This window comes from Carassius gibelio, chromosome A17, assembly GCF_023724105.1.
Source record: "Carassius gibelio isolate Cgi1373 ecotype wild population from Czech Republic chromosome A17, carGib1.2-hapl.c, whole genome shotgun sequence".
Classification (NCBI taxonomy): Eukaryota; Metazoa; Chordata; class Actinopteri; order Cypriniformes; family Cyprinidae; genus Carassius; species Carassius gibelio.
Window position 1 is genome coordinate 16,057,148 of NC_068387.1, and position 14,148 is coordinate 16,071,295.

Below are 14,148 nucleotides of genomic sequence, written 5' to 3' on the forward strand. Positions count from 1 at the left end.
TTTACTACATATGAGAGCATTTAACCTGCTAACATATTTACTCTCACATATACATGTGAATTAATTGTACGGTTTCCCTGTCATCACATTTCCTCAAAATAAACGTTGCAACATTCCAACAGTCTTTTTCTACTTCCTAGCTGCATGACTTCTGTTTTGTTCATGGGCCTCAATGATCTCTGAAACGACGGAGGGGTCATCCAGCGTGGAGACGTCCCCCAGGTTGCTCGTGTCCTGCATGGCGACCTTACGCAAGATCCTCCTCATGATTTTCCCAGAGCGTGTTTTAGGAAGACGCTTCACAACCTTAAAGAGAGAAGAGATGCTTTCACAGCCGACAAAATAAATCTCCAAACCATCTGTGCAACAGATCTGCACTGACAGTGATTTTAAAACAAAAAAACTGTTCTGTGATCAGTCATAATCATTCTTTGTAAATTACAGAAGAATAATATAAATCAAGGGTTAACACTGTACAACAAGGTTTAATAAAAAAAGGCACTGATTTTACCAGGAAATGATCAGGCACAGCATATTTAGCTATTTTGGTAGCCACTAGGTGTCTCAGTTCTTCCACAACAGCAAGCTGGTTCTCAGAAGCAGATTCTTTTAAAACTACAAATGCAAATGGAACTGGTGAAAGAGAAAGATAGGAAAAGAAAGTGAGAGACATGTCAACATTTGGCAAAGTAAGATCTGATTAGCTTTGATCACTGATTATGTGATGGTCAATTATATCTATTATTTTATGTTGTTTTCACAATGACCAAGGGTGTTGTAAAGCACACAATGGAAGTGGTCAAAAGGTCTCTGGTTGCTGGGGGTGTTCCAGATGGCTCATGAATGAAAAAGGTGAGAGGAAGAACAAATCGAGGGCTCGAAGGGGGCCTCACCTTCTCCTTTGATCTCATGGGGAATTCCGATAACTGCGTTCTCAGGAACATCTGGATGTCCATCCTAGTAGCAGAGAAACACACATTGTCAACCAAAAAGTTTGCTTCTACACTACCATTCCAAAGTTTGTGGTCAGTAATATTTTTGTATTTAATGTTTTTGAAAAAAAAGTATCTTATGTTCACCAAGGTTGCTATTTTGAACTATAATAATTTTTCAAAATATTACTATTATTCTATAGTTTTAACAGTTATTCCTGTGATACGAAGCTGGATTTTCAGCAGCTGTTACTCCAGTCTTCATTATAACATTTCCTGCTATTATTAAATGTTAAAAATAAGTGCTACTTAATATTTCTGTTCACATTTTTCAGGTTTCTTTCATAAATAGAAAGTTCAAAAGAACAGCATTTATTTAGAATGGAAATCTTTTTCAACATTATAATATATTTAGTCATTTTTGAATTAATATAGTTATAAAAATCGTTCTCAATATTAAAGAATAGCAGAGTCCACACCACAATTATAAAGATAAAGGCATAGAGAAACAATATAGTTGGAAACACATTCAGAATTATTTTTTTCCATCTGATGAACGATAAAAACGTTGACAGCCAATCAAAATCAATCCTGCTATAATGAGCTTGAGAATTTAAAGAGGAAGACGAGGGTGCGCTTGGAATAAATCTATTATTGAACCTTTACGGACCCCAAACTTTTAGAGTAACCGCAGTGCATTTCCATAGCTCTGTAAATACAGACTCTCTATAGAACACTTTTGTATCAGGTCTAATTTGCCCAATTATTGCAGTGCGGGGATATTCAAATGATTTGAAAGAATGCATTGGGGTCAAGAATGCTAGATTACGCTTATGATAAAGGTTCCTGGGGTCTCACCAGTGCATCTTCTATCTCAGCAGTGCCCAGCCGATGCCCACTGATATTAATGACGTCATCCATCCGCCCTGTGATCTGGTAGTAACCGTCTTCAGTGCGGTACGCCCCATCACCCGAAAAATACTGGCCTATGACAGATTACACCATTTTACTGTCTTATACCTCTGATCACTTTCATGTTAACTTTATTTGAAACTTTTTATGGAGTGAAAATTAAAATGGAGTTAGTACAATCTACAACAACAGAAGGCACATTTGAAAAATCCAAACAGATAATTTTGACATTTTCCCAGATAGGGTTTGCTAACATTCCTCTCATGCCCTTACTTTGAAGTCAAAGTCAAAAAGAACAGTTAAATAATTCAGCAAGTATTCCAACTTTTCTGTTTCATAAGTTTCCTAGCAAGAAGGAGCTTCGAGAGCCTCTGGGGTCTTGCTCACCTTGGTACGGTTTAAAATATGCATCCACGAATCTCTGGTGGTCTCCAAATATGGTTCTGGCCATTCCAGGCCAAGGCTGGCTGATGCACAGAGCTCCACTGACATCATTTCCAATTAATATCTGTCCCTGTTGATAAAGCAAAATTGATTATTCTACATTACTAAAAACACGTGCACTGAGAGGTTATGTCCCTCCTTGGATGATCTTAATGGGAGGAGGTAAAAATCTCTCTGAATAGCCCGGGAGCGTAACAAAAGAGCGCCTCAGAGGAGACTGCATGCACTTCAGCATGCATTATTTCACTTTTTTTTTTTCCAGCTGCAGTAGAGAATTTGAGGGTTCAAAGTTCATCACTGTCTGTAACACAAAGCTTTCTTTAATCAAGCTGGACGCATGGATTCAGGCAGAACCAGGCAGAGCAAAAGACAAATATAACCCTCTTTAGGTCGGATAGTCTGCTAGCAACTTTCTAGAACAGGTGTTAACTACATTAGAAAAACCAGGAAGTAAAGAGCTAATTAGAACTAATTTGTTGTAATTGACTTTATATTTCACAATGAGACCGTTTCACAACTGTAACTTTATATATCACACTGGGACATTATATACAACAACTGTGACTTTATTTGTTATAACTGACAAGTCTGACAGTGTGAGTTTTATTATGCCTCTGTATCTCTCAACAGTCACTTTTTTGTGATTGTGACTTTTTAATTTGACAGATTATTACTATATTTTACAATTGTGACCATTTCTTGCAAACGGGGCTTTATATCTCACAAATGTCTTTTTATTTCAGTTGTAACCATTTTTTCAGTTTACGACTATACTGTGCTTTATTTTCTATAAGTGCAGCTTTATATCTCACATTTATGACTTTTTATTTCATAACTATAATTTTCTTTTTTTTTAGACAACTATATCTCATGTTTGCAATCTTATTTCTAACAATTCTGACTTTTAATTTGAAATTGTAACTTTCAGAATATGAATATATCTTTACAATTGCAAATTTCTCACAATTATGAATTATTATTTTACAATATAACTTTATTTTAGATTATCATATCTCTACTGAAACATAATTCCTCACAATTATGACTTTTATCTCTCAGAATTTTAACTTTATATTTTAGAATCTTACTGCATCTTACAATTGGGGATTTACAGCACATCTCACAATCGCTACTTTATTTCTCGCAATTATCACTGTATCTCACAATGTCAATTCATATCTGACAGTTGTCTTTTTGTTTTTGACATTTTACATTTTTTTACTTTGAGGTGGATGTGCTTCTGTAATGATGTGTTGTTGAAGAATTTAATTCACCTTCTCCCCGAGTAGTGCCGGCTGTATGCCAAAAAAGGGTCTCATAGCCATTGCAGGCCGGATCTCTGCTCCTGGTTCAGCTGGGAGTGGGGCAATACACACCCCGCCGGTTTCTGAAGAGAGAGAGCCCAGTGAATCATCCATTTATTTCTAAATAACATCACACATGGTGTAAATCATCCCATCAGTGCTGCTAGACTAAGGACTAAGGGTACGATACTCGGACAAGAAGAGTCTCGTGGGGTGTTCGTTTTACCAGTCTGCCACCATGTGTCCACCAGAGGGCACTGTCCATCCCCGACCACATTATGAAACCACTCCCATGCCTCGTGGTTAATGGGCTCTCCAACTGTCAACAGATCACACATTCACATGGTCATTTATATTGACAAATTCATCAACCAAAACACTGCACTTAAAAACTTGCCTCTAAGTTGATTTGATTGAGTGACTTGCCAATTCAAGGAAATCTTAGTTCTATATTTTCAACTGACAGGGTCTAAAGGGACAAACAAAACCCAGACCGGCTGCGCAATAGTCTAGTGTCCTTAATGTTTGGCACAAAGTCAGATTTTCCATTGTTGATCTCAAAGGCTGTGTGACTAGACTCATTAAAAATCATCCAGCGTAAGCAGGCTGAATTTGAACAGTGGCCGAACTCTCTCCCATAAAGAGCTGACTATACCATGGTGTTGGAAGTACAATTTTTGGGCCGTTAACACAAAGGTCTTCAGTTCAAACCCTGAAAAGATGATTAATTCCCCTTCCCCACTGTGCCCTTGCAATGCACTTATCCCTCCTATGACAGAAAGTAACCTGGGGGTAAGTCGTAATACATTGCTAAAAATACACACAGACTTTCAGAGAAAGTTGATAAACAAACTGTTAGAACTGTTAGTTTTCAGTGTCCACATGATCCTGATTTGATGATCAAAAAATATTTCTTATTATTATCAATGTTAAAAACAGTTGTGATGCTGTATTTTTGTTGAAACCATAATACATTTTACAGGGTTATTTGATCAATACAAAGTTAATAGGACAAACAAATAGAATATTTGTGTAGAATTATAAATGTCTTTATCACTTTTGATCAATTTAATGCATCCTTGCAAGTACATGGTTTTCTTTTTCAAATATTACCGACCCCCAAACCTTTCAGTGGTAGAATACTATAACAAAAATATATTATATTATACCTCCAAAAACATTACAATATCTGTATTATTAATTTATTTGTATTTATTTATTTACTAAACCTCTGTAAGCTTACCAGATGCAAGGGTCTTCAGTGATGACCTGTCATATTTCTTCACCCACTTTTCCTCATGCTTCATAAGTAATCTGATGGCAGTAGGAGCTCCATAAAACTGATTTATCTTTAACCTCTGAACTGTCTCCCAGTAACGACCTAAAAACAGTCACAAAACACATTCTAACAGTCAAGACAAGGATAATGAAGAGAACCAGAGACAGCTCTTCAACAGAACACCGGTAATGGAACCAAAAAAAAAAGCAATTTTAAACATGAACATCAACAGTAATTATGACTACAAACATTACAGAAAAACATTTCCTAATTGATACCAGTTTTAGAAAACCAGGTTTAAGTAGGTTTTATAAGGAGAACATCACAGAAAAGGTTTCAAGTGGAGGTCACACTTTAAAGAGTACACTGCTTTACAGCCACTCATAAGGGCTCATTTCCATTAAAATACACTCATAAAGGTAGATAAGACTTGCTATACAGGTTAATGTGTCGCATCATTTTATCTGAGAACTGAACAAAAGAAGTTGATTCAGTTTGAAGGATTGGGAAGGACAGGAACACTATCACTATCTGGCATGATCTAGAGGGGTCATCACCTCTGTCAGAATGGATGAGAAGAGGAACATGACCGACACTCCACTGAAGAGAGAATTAAACAGGATGTGATGCATTTGAAAACATTTATTGTAATCAACTTTACTTAATAATATAAATAACCTTTTATGTTTTTCGGCAGATACGGTGCAATGCTTTGGCAATGTCAATGCTAATTATTCATCATGCCAATAAACCACTAGACCAGTGGTTTTCAACCTGTGGTCCGCGGTGGTATTGCAAGTGGGCCGCCAATTACTAATAAAATAAATAATAATATTGTTAATACATATAAAAATGTCTAAGTTATAACATAATAACATCATTTATATATATATATATAATTAAATAAATAACTGTTAACCTGTTACTATGCTTCCATTATTCGAGCTGGCCGATTGGTTTAAGATTAAACCACCAATTTATCTTATTATTATTTATTTATCAATATTTTTGCTGCATATGCTACAGAACAACAAATTAAAATGTGCATAAATGGCTGCCAACAAGCTCAACATAAATGGCTGTCAATGTGTTCCCTCTGACTGCTTGCTCCGCTGACTGTCTGTTGAGCTGGATCTGGTTTTCCCATTTAGCTGAGCGGTGCCAGCCCGAGTTATTTTCTGTTCATTGCCAGTCCATTCTAGGACTGTGTGATTAATCGAAATCGTCATAAAAATCACAATTTGAGCATCGCGATTACTAAATCGCTTTATAGCACGATTTTTCGCGGCCCTGACAGAACAGAACAGACTGGCCATTACTCCAGGTTCATACACTGTTTGTGATGCGCCTTTTTTCCGAGCCCATGTTAACGGATCAGAGTGTTCACACTGCACGCGGTGAAAGGCTAGAAATAAAAATGTGCGAAAATAATTAATATCTAACACATGAGCATAGAGAATTGTGAGTGCACAGGACGCAGTTTAAGTGAGAGGAGACACGCTTTAAGTGCGCGCACTCTCTCCGGGCAAGCACGTCTGGTTTTGTGACAGAGCAAAGGAAGTCTGTGTGAGAACAGAGATTCGCGCTCGTGCATTATTTTAATGTGCTTTCGGCTTACAATAACACGCTCTCGCTGCTGCTTTTGCACCGCTTACACACTGCAATCGGAGTACGTGTGAACCTGTATAATGTATAACAAATGTAACGCATATGCAGGTCATCGATTCATGGGTTAAATTCAGGCATACAAATGAAACCCTTTTTGCACTAAATGCCTGGCCTGGCGCCAGCCTGGCTGGACTTAAATTATTTTACGATATCTATGCGAGCCTCAAAGGAGACCTGAAAACCCCCCAAATTCCTTAACACACACACACACACAAAAAGAAACCTTTCTTAAAGTTCCTTACTTTTGTAAGTCCTTATTAATATGTATTTTGAATGTTTGTGTATTCCATAAAAATGGTTAATCCTGGGTAAATGGATAAAGTAATGACTTATAAGTGGAAATGTTTCTCCTCAGTCTAACTCTTTCTCAAATATTCATGTTTAGGTAACCCCCACTCCTTTGCAGCTCATAAACTTTATGACCCCCCTGGGCAACAGGACAGGAAATCTAACCCTTACAAAAGAATGGTAAAATGTACTCAAATGTAGTCTAAATGTATATAGTATTGTTTTTTCGGTACATTAGAGGTTTCCCATATAAATTGGGACTATCTGCAGTTTTATCATGTGTTAATCAAAACTTTAAATGTGGGTAGTTCTGCATTTGAATGTATTTTCATGTTTTGATCATTTATATATATATTATTTTTGGTATCTGTGTAATCGTCATGCTTTGACAGACCCATTTATCTAAAGCAAAGTAAGGAAAAATTTATTAATCTTGAATTAAGAACTTGCTAGAATATCACTGCTGAAATCTAACAACCCCCAAAGTTAGTAGGGTGGGTGTTTCCACAGAGACAAAGGAACTTTCCCTCCACTTCAGATCGCGGACGTTCATTGGTTGTTCACGCGAAAAGAGGCGTGAACCATCCCAAGCCATAAGAATCGACCGAATAAGGTCCGCCCTCTCTTCTCTTCTTCTCGTTCTTCGTTCTCGGACACGCTGCTCTCCTGTGCGACCCTCGTTGCTCCCGCGAGTCCCTCGGCGCGGCCTTGGGCCAGGACCAGCACACGCACGCTGGGCCATGCAAGTATCACTTTTCTATGGAGATTTAAATGCTGCTTTAAAGTGTTGCTATGATTTGATCCGTTGTTGGCTTCCAAAAGTTACTGTGTATGATTTTCTTACCTGAGCTCATTCTGTGATCTCTCCGTCTTTCATTCTATCTGGTGTGTTGCATGCTGGGTAGCGAGAGTGTGGCGTGGGGTGTGAGAGGCACGTGCGTGAATGCAGCGAGTGATTGCAGCAAGTATTCTTGTAAGTTTTTTCCCTCTTTATAGTCTGTTGTTTTCTTTTTTTTGAATTGGTCGTCCTTTGGTGTACCGCGAGTGTTGCGGTACTGTAAACGCCGGGATGGCGGCAGCTCCCGAGCAGGGAACGCCACCTGTTCTCTCACTGCATAATGGGTGCAGGTGTGCGTCAGACCCAGGTGTTACAGTCAAAGAGTTGCTGTTAATAGTAGGAGAGAAAGTCGGGTTCGATAATATACTATCGGCCTCGCGAATGAACAAAGCGATTGTTGTCTTTCTGACGAGTGAAGCTTTAGTGAATCAGCTGACTGTGAGCGGAATATGGGTGAATGAAGCTTTTGTACCGGTCACCCCGTTGTCCGCTCCAGCCACTAAAATTACCATTTCGAATGTCCTTCTGTTTATTTCTAATGATGTCATCATTAAAGAATTAACGAGATTCGGAAAGATCACGAGTCCAGTTAAAATGATCCCATTAGGGTGCAAAAATGCCTCGCTTAAACATGTGCTCTCTTTTAGACGTGTCGTTTATATATTCTTAACATCACCAGAGCGCACACTAGAAGTTTCTTTCCGCGTTTCCCATGGAGATAATTCATACATGGTGTATGCTAGCACTGAGAGTCTTAAATGTTTTGTATGCGGTGACCTGGGGCACAAACGCTTTTCGTGTCCGCACAAAGAAGTGTTAAATGACCCGCGCCCGTCCACATCTCATATGGATATACATAACTCTGCTCTTCAAACGAAGGAGAAGGGAAGAAAAGGCCCTGAACAGGTGGAGGGAGCTGCTGAAGTAAAGGGACAGAATGAGGTGAGTACGATGGGTAATGAAAAGCCTGGATGTAGTTCTGGAAATACTGAGAGTGATTTTAGAAACCCTTTGAGCACTGAACAGCTTGGTTCTGTTACTGGAGGAATAGAGAATGAGTCTATGGCTGTTGTTGACAGTGTTGTAGTCGAGACCGGCTCATTCGAGTCCGAGTCCAGATCGAGTCCAGAGATGGTCGAGTCCGAGTCAAGACCGAGTTCAGAAAGGGTCGAGTCCGAGTCAAGACCGAGACCAGAGAGATTGGGTCTGAGACAAGACCTAAAGAAATCTTCAAGAGTATGTAAAATGTATGATGGAAACAATAAAGGGTAAAAGGGCCACATAGTATGTGGTGTAAAGGTAATTTTATTAGAATTATGAATTGTTACTTGTCAATATTAAGTGCTCATTTTCACATAACATCGTTGTACCACTATACACATCCATATAACCTTTCTAGTACACATAACATTACTGTACGACTCTATATTGTAATTCCACATAACACTTCTAGTACAAGTAACATTACTGTACCACTATACCTGTAAATGTTCAACTGTAACAGCTTTTACATAACTTTTAACCCTGAAGCTTAACTAATGACTGCTAATATCCTGAAAATGTCTTGGATTATGTGCACTTTAGATGTTGTGAAGATTAAAGATGGGCATAATTACTTTTCAAAATAATAAGTGAGGAGACCATCCAGCTACCCAACCAAGCATGATGTGGTCTCATGATCAATCCACCCAGACTAAAAACTCTCTCTATTGGTGCAGAGGAAGCGGGGACTGACAAAAGTTACCATTTCATCACTTTCTGTAACAGCAACGGATAATCTAATGCTAATTTCACTGGATGGTGGGTTTAATGCAGGGTAAAATACACACTAGTCGAAGTTTTTTTTAGTTACGGAGGGCATACACACAAGAGCCGACTGACTGTCCAGGAAAATTTCATGCAAAAGTGTGTATGTGCAAGGGGAAGAAAGCTGGTTGAAATGCCATATAAGTTCAATGCCTTCTGTCAGACATTTTTTCGGGGGGAGATGTTTAGTGTTGAGACAGTCAGTCTGTGTCTGTATTCATTATATAATTTAATTAAACAATATTAGTTTTTTTCTGTGACCATTTTGTCCTACTTTGTAAAAAATAACACAGTTGAGAGAAATAATGTAGCAATGTGGATTTCTGGAAAGCGGGATCACTACAGGCGGATGGCAGGAGGGTAACTTAGGCCGGTGACACACTGGCTGCGTGGCGTCTCTGCTGCGTGCTAGAAGCGTGGTGGCTGCTTCGCGTTTTCTGTGTCTTTACACACTAGCGCTAGCGCGCTGCTTCTGCTATAGGTGACATAGAGACATAGACATAGAGAGAGGCCGCCGAAAAACCAGGCTCTTGCAAAACAGAGTATGTTTGACAGGTGCAATATTTGAAAATCGATAATTATTTATTTTTTAAATTACATTTATATCTGAATTTATGCCAACCTATAGACTTTCAAATATCAAAATGTCATGAATTAATATGTATTTGTGTACATAATGACACAAGTGACATATAAACATATTTTCCTAGTTTATTTTGCCTGGAAAACGCTTCCAACAATAAAAATAGGCGTCGGTTCTATTTCTAGCATGCACGCATTTTCCGCGCGGCTCGAGCTGCGCCTGGGATGCGCGTCTCACGCAGGCAGTCTGCAAGCTCTAACCTGTTAACATGGGAGCCGAATTAAAAACAGACACGCCACGCAGCTGAGACGCTTGCGCCATGCATCCAGTGTGTCGCTGGCCTAACGTCTCACGTCACAAGAAAATCACCAGTCATTGGATGTATCAATCATACATCAATTTAAAGAAACATTAACATACAGTAATAATCATGAAATATTTTGATTGGGACTCGAGTGGACTCGGGCATAAGTCCGATTCCTAATATGTTCGAGTCCGAGTCAATACCGAGTCAAAATGCACACGAGTCCATGACAAGACCGAGACCATTAAAATACGGTCTCGAGACCGAGTCCAAGACCGAGTCCGAGTCTCGAGTACTCAACACTGGTTGTTGATGTTACTAGCGGTGATGAAGAGATGTGTGTATCCTCTGCTGCAGCTACAGCAGGAGGGTCTGAGGAGGGCCTGGCTGATGAGCTAGACATTTTATCTCAGAAAACTGATGATCGCATTAAAGATGATGAACAATGGTCAAATTCCACGGATATGGCAGGAGAATATGATAAGGATTTGTACTCTGTTGAGGAAATTAATGCCTTTCTAGACAAAACAAAAGGTAAAGCAGGTGTAGAAGTCCGCAATTTTTTCCCCGACCTCGATAAGTTTGTATCTTCTGTGATGAGGGCACGAAAAGTCTGTAGTTACAATGAAATTTCACAACAAAAGTGGTTTCGGCTGAAGAAACATATTACTGCCATTAGACAAGCAGGCATTTTAACACAAAAAGAGAGGCTAAAAAGAGGGAAAGCAAAATGAATATACTGACTTGTATCAGTTTTTCTTTTCTATTCTGTCTTTTCTTTTCCATTTTTGTCTTTATGGAGATCTTAAGATTGGGATCCCTTAATGTGAATGGGATGAGGGATGTAAGAAAAGATCATTTGTTAACAGAAATAATTAATTTGAAAGAGCTGAATGTTATTTTCCTTCAGGAGACTCATAGTAATCAAAGCAATGGGTTAGAGTGGAGGCTGTGGTGGGAGAGTGAACATGTTCTCAGTCATGGGACCAATTTAAGTGCAGGGGTGGCTGTGCTTTTTTCCCCTGCTCTTAAAGCCAAAATTTTAATGAAACATGAGTTAGAACCCGGAAGGTTGCTAATTGTAAGGGCAGAAATAAGTGTTTTTTTCTTTTTGTTCGTGAACATTTATGCCCCTAATACTGGCCCTGATAGAATTAAACTCTTTACTAAGCTGAAACACTATTTAAGGCAAAACCAGAATGATGATTTTATTGTTTTGGGTGGGGATTGGAATTGCACAGTGGACTTTACACTTGATAGAAATGGGGAGGAGCCGCATTCACAGTCAGCACGCTGTTTAGCCAGTGTGATTGGGAACCTGAATTTCTTAGACGTTTGGAGAGAGCACAATCTTTCAACACGACAGTACACTTGGGTGAAAGTCGGCACTGGTCTGATTTCTGCTGCACGTTTGGACCGTTTTAATGTATCTGGAAATATGAGAAATAGAGTTAGAAATACAACTATTGTCCCCATATCCTTCTCTGATCATAAACTTATTGTGTCTTGTGTGAGTTGATTGTGTCTTGGACATAAGACCTCACAAAAGTTATTATTGGCATTTCAACATAAAACTTTTAGAAGATAAACTTTTTATTGAGAAATTTAAGTTTTTTGGGGAAAGTGGAAAAGGCCCGTTTTGATAGCATAATTCAGTGGTGGGAAGTGGGGAAAGCACACATAAAATTGTTTTGTCAGCAATATGCTTCTTATTCCACTTTGTGTTTAAAGAAGACATTGGAACAACTGGAACAAGAAATTATTGCTATTGAGAGAAATATGACTGGTAACAATGTTGTTGGTTTACAAGAAAAGTGGACTGAAAAGAAACTTTCCTTAAGTTCGATTTTAAATAAAAAAGTAAAGGGTGCGCTCATAAGGAGCAGGTTTTTAACAGTGAGAGATATGGATGCTCCCACTTCTTTTTTCTTTAATTTGGAACGCAAAGCTGCTCAGGATAAGCAGATGTACAGCCTGAAGGACAGTGCTGGGCGTATCACTTCTGATCCGGTGGAGATGCGCAGACTGGCTGTAGACTTTTACTCTACTCTTTTTGCTGCTGAAAACTCAGATGGACATGCTAGAAAAGAACTTCTACAGGATCTCCCTGTCCTTAATTCAGAGCAGAAGGAATTTGTGGAAAAGAGACTCACTTTTGATGAGGTTACTGCCTCGGTGATGGAACTCTCTTTAGGCCGTACACCCGGAATAGATGGTCTTCCTACTGAGTTCTATAGGAGCTTGAATGACTTTTTTAAAGTTCTTCAGGAATCAACTATTGAAGGAAGTCTCCCTAAGAGTTGCCAGCGTGCGGTTTTAACTTTGCTTCCAAAAAAGGAGACTTAACTTTATTAAAGAATTGGAGGCCGGTGGCACTTCTATGTTCAGAGTATAAGATTCTCTCCAAATGCCTAGCCAAAAGATTAAATATTGTACTGCAACAAATCATACATAAGGACCAGTCTTATTGTATCAAGGGTAGATCTATTACAGACAATTTGCATTTGCTGAGAGATCTTTTTGATTTTGCTTCTTTTAACAATGTTGAGGTGTGGTTTTTGTCATTGGATTAGGAAAAGGCTTTCGATAGGGTAGATCATGTCTACCTTTTTGAAATGCTTAAAGCCTTTGGTTTTGGGGATAATTTGATTTCACTGATAAGACTACTCTACTCTGAAGCTACATGTTTAATTAAAATGGCTGGTGGCCTTAGTGTTCCTATAATGGTTCAAAGGGGTATCAGACAAGGCTGTCCTCTTTCAGGGCAGCTGTATAGTATCATCATTGAACCTTTATTATGTACGCTAAGAAGAGACTTAAGGGGTCTACAAATTAATACACCGATTCCTCAGTTGCCTGTTAAACTTTCTGCTTATGCAGATGATGTCACGGTTTTAATTAAAGACCCTAGAGATATTCAACATCTAGAAGAAAGTTTAAAATGTTATGGTAAAGCCTCCTCTGCGAAGGTTAACTGGGCCAAGTGTGAGGCTTTTTGGTGTGGAAAAGATAGTGATGGTCCCTTAATTCCAGGGGGGATGAAATGGGGAAGGGCAGGTTTAAAATATCTAGGTGTGTTCTTGGGAACTGATGAATACATGAAGCAAAACTGGGAAGGTCTAGTGGAGAAAGTGTGTGCTCGGTTGTCTCACTGGCATTGGCTGCTACCCCAGCTGTCCTACAGGGGAAGAGTACTGGTTTGTAATAATCTGGTTGCCTCATCTTTGTGGCACAGAATGATGGTGCTAGAGCCCCCTGAAGACTTGGTAAGAGACATTCAGCAACAACTGATAGACTTTTTCTGGTCAGGACAACAATTGCTGAAAGCCTCAGTCCTCTTTCTGCCGAGACAAGAGGGGGGTCAGGGGCTCATCGATATTAGATCACGGATAAAGGCCTTCAGACTCCAGACCGCTCAAAGGCTTCTTTATGGAAAGGACGTCGTTTGGTTTGGGGTTGCTTGTGCCCTTCTGGGAAGAGGAGGAAGGATGGGATTTGATCGTCACTTGTTTTTATTGGACTGTGATAAACTGGACTTAAGCGGTCTGACACCCTTTCACAAGTCAGTGTTAAAATCATGGACACTTTTCAAGATTTCTCGAGATTTAGGTGATTCTCATTTTCAGTGGCTAAAGGAAGAACCTTTGTTTTTCAACCCTGCATTTGAATTTACTTTTTTTAAATCCCCTTGTGGCGAGTGGGGCGAGGCCGAGAGGCGTGGGAACGAGGAGTGAGGCCAGGTGTAGTGATTGAAGATGAGCTGCACCTGCGCCCCACCGCTGGTATCGAG

General features: G+C 39.2%; 1 protein-coding gene across 1 annotated transcript in view; it reads right to left on the reverse strand.

Moving 5' to 3' along the window:
- The window catches only part of LOC127933201 (acetyl-coenzyme A synthetase 2-like, mitochondrial), a 24,598-nt gene continuing 10,450 nt past the window's right edge, over window positions 1–14,148 (reverse strand). The window contains exons 7-14 of the mRNA XM_052530002.1: window positions 4,836–4,973; window positions 3,819–3,911; window positions 3,563–3,675; window positions 2,232–2,358; window positions 1,791–1,918; window positions 894–957; window positions 512–633; window positions 1–306 (exon numbers count right to left, since the gene is read on the reverse strand). Coding sequence (XP_052385962.1) covers window positions 130–306; window positions 512–633; window positions 894–957; window positions 1,791–1,918; window positions 2,232–2,358; window positions 3,563–3,675; window positions 3,819–3,911; window positions 4,836–4,973 — 962 coding nt within the window. The 3' untranslated portion in view covers window positions 1–129. The remainder of the gene's footprint in view (window positions 307–511; window positions 634–893; window positions 958–1,790; window positions 1,919–2,231; window positions 2,359–3,562; window positions 3,676–3,818; window positions 3,912–4,835; window positions 4,974–14,148) is intronic.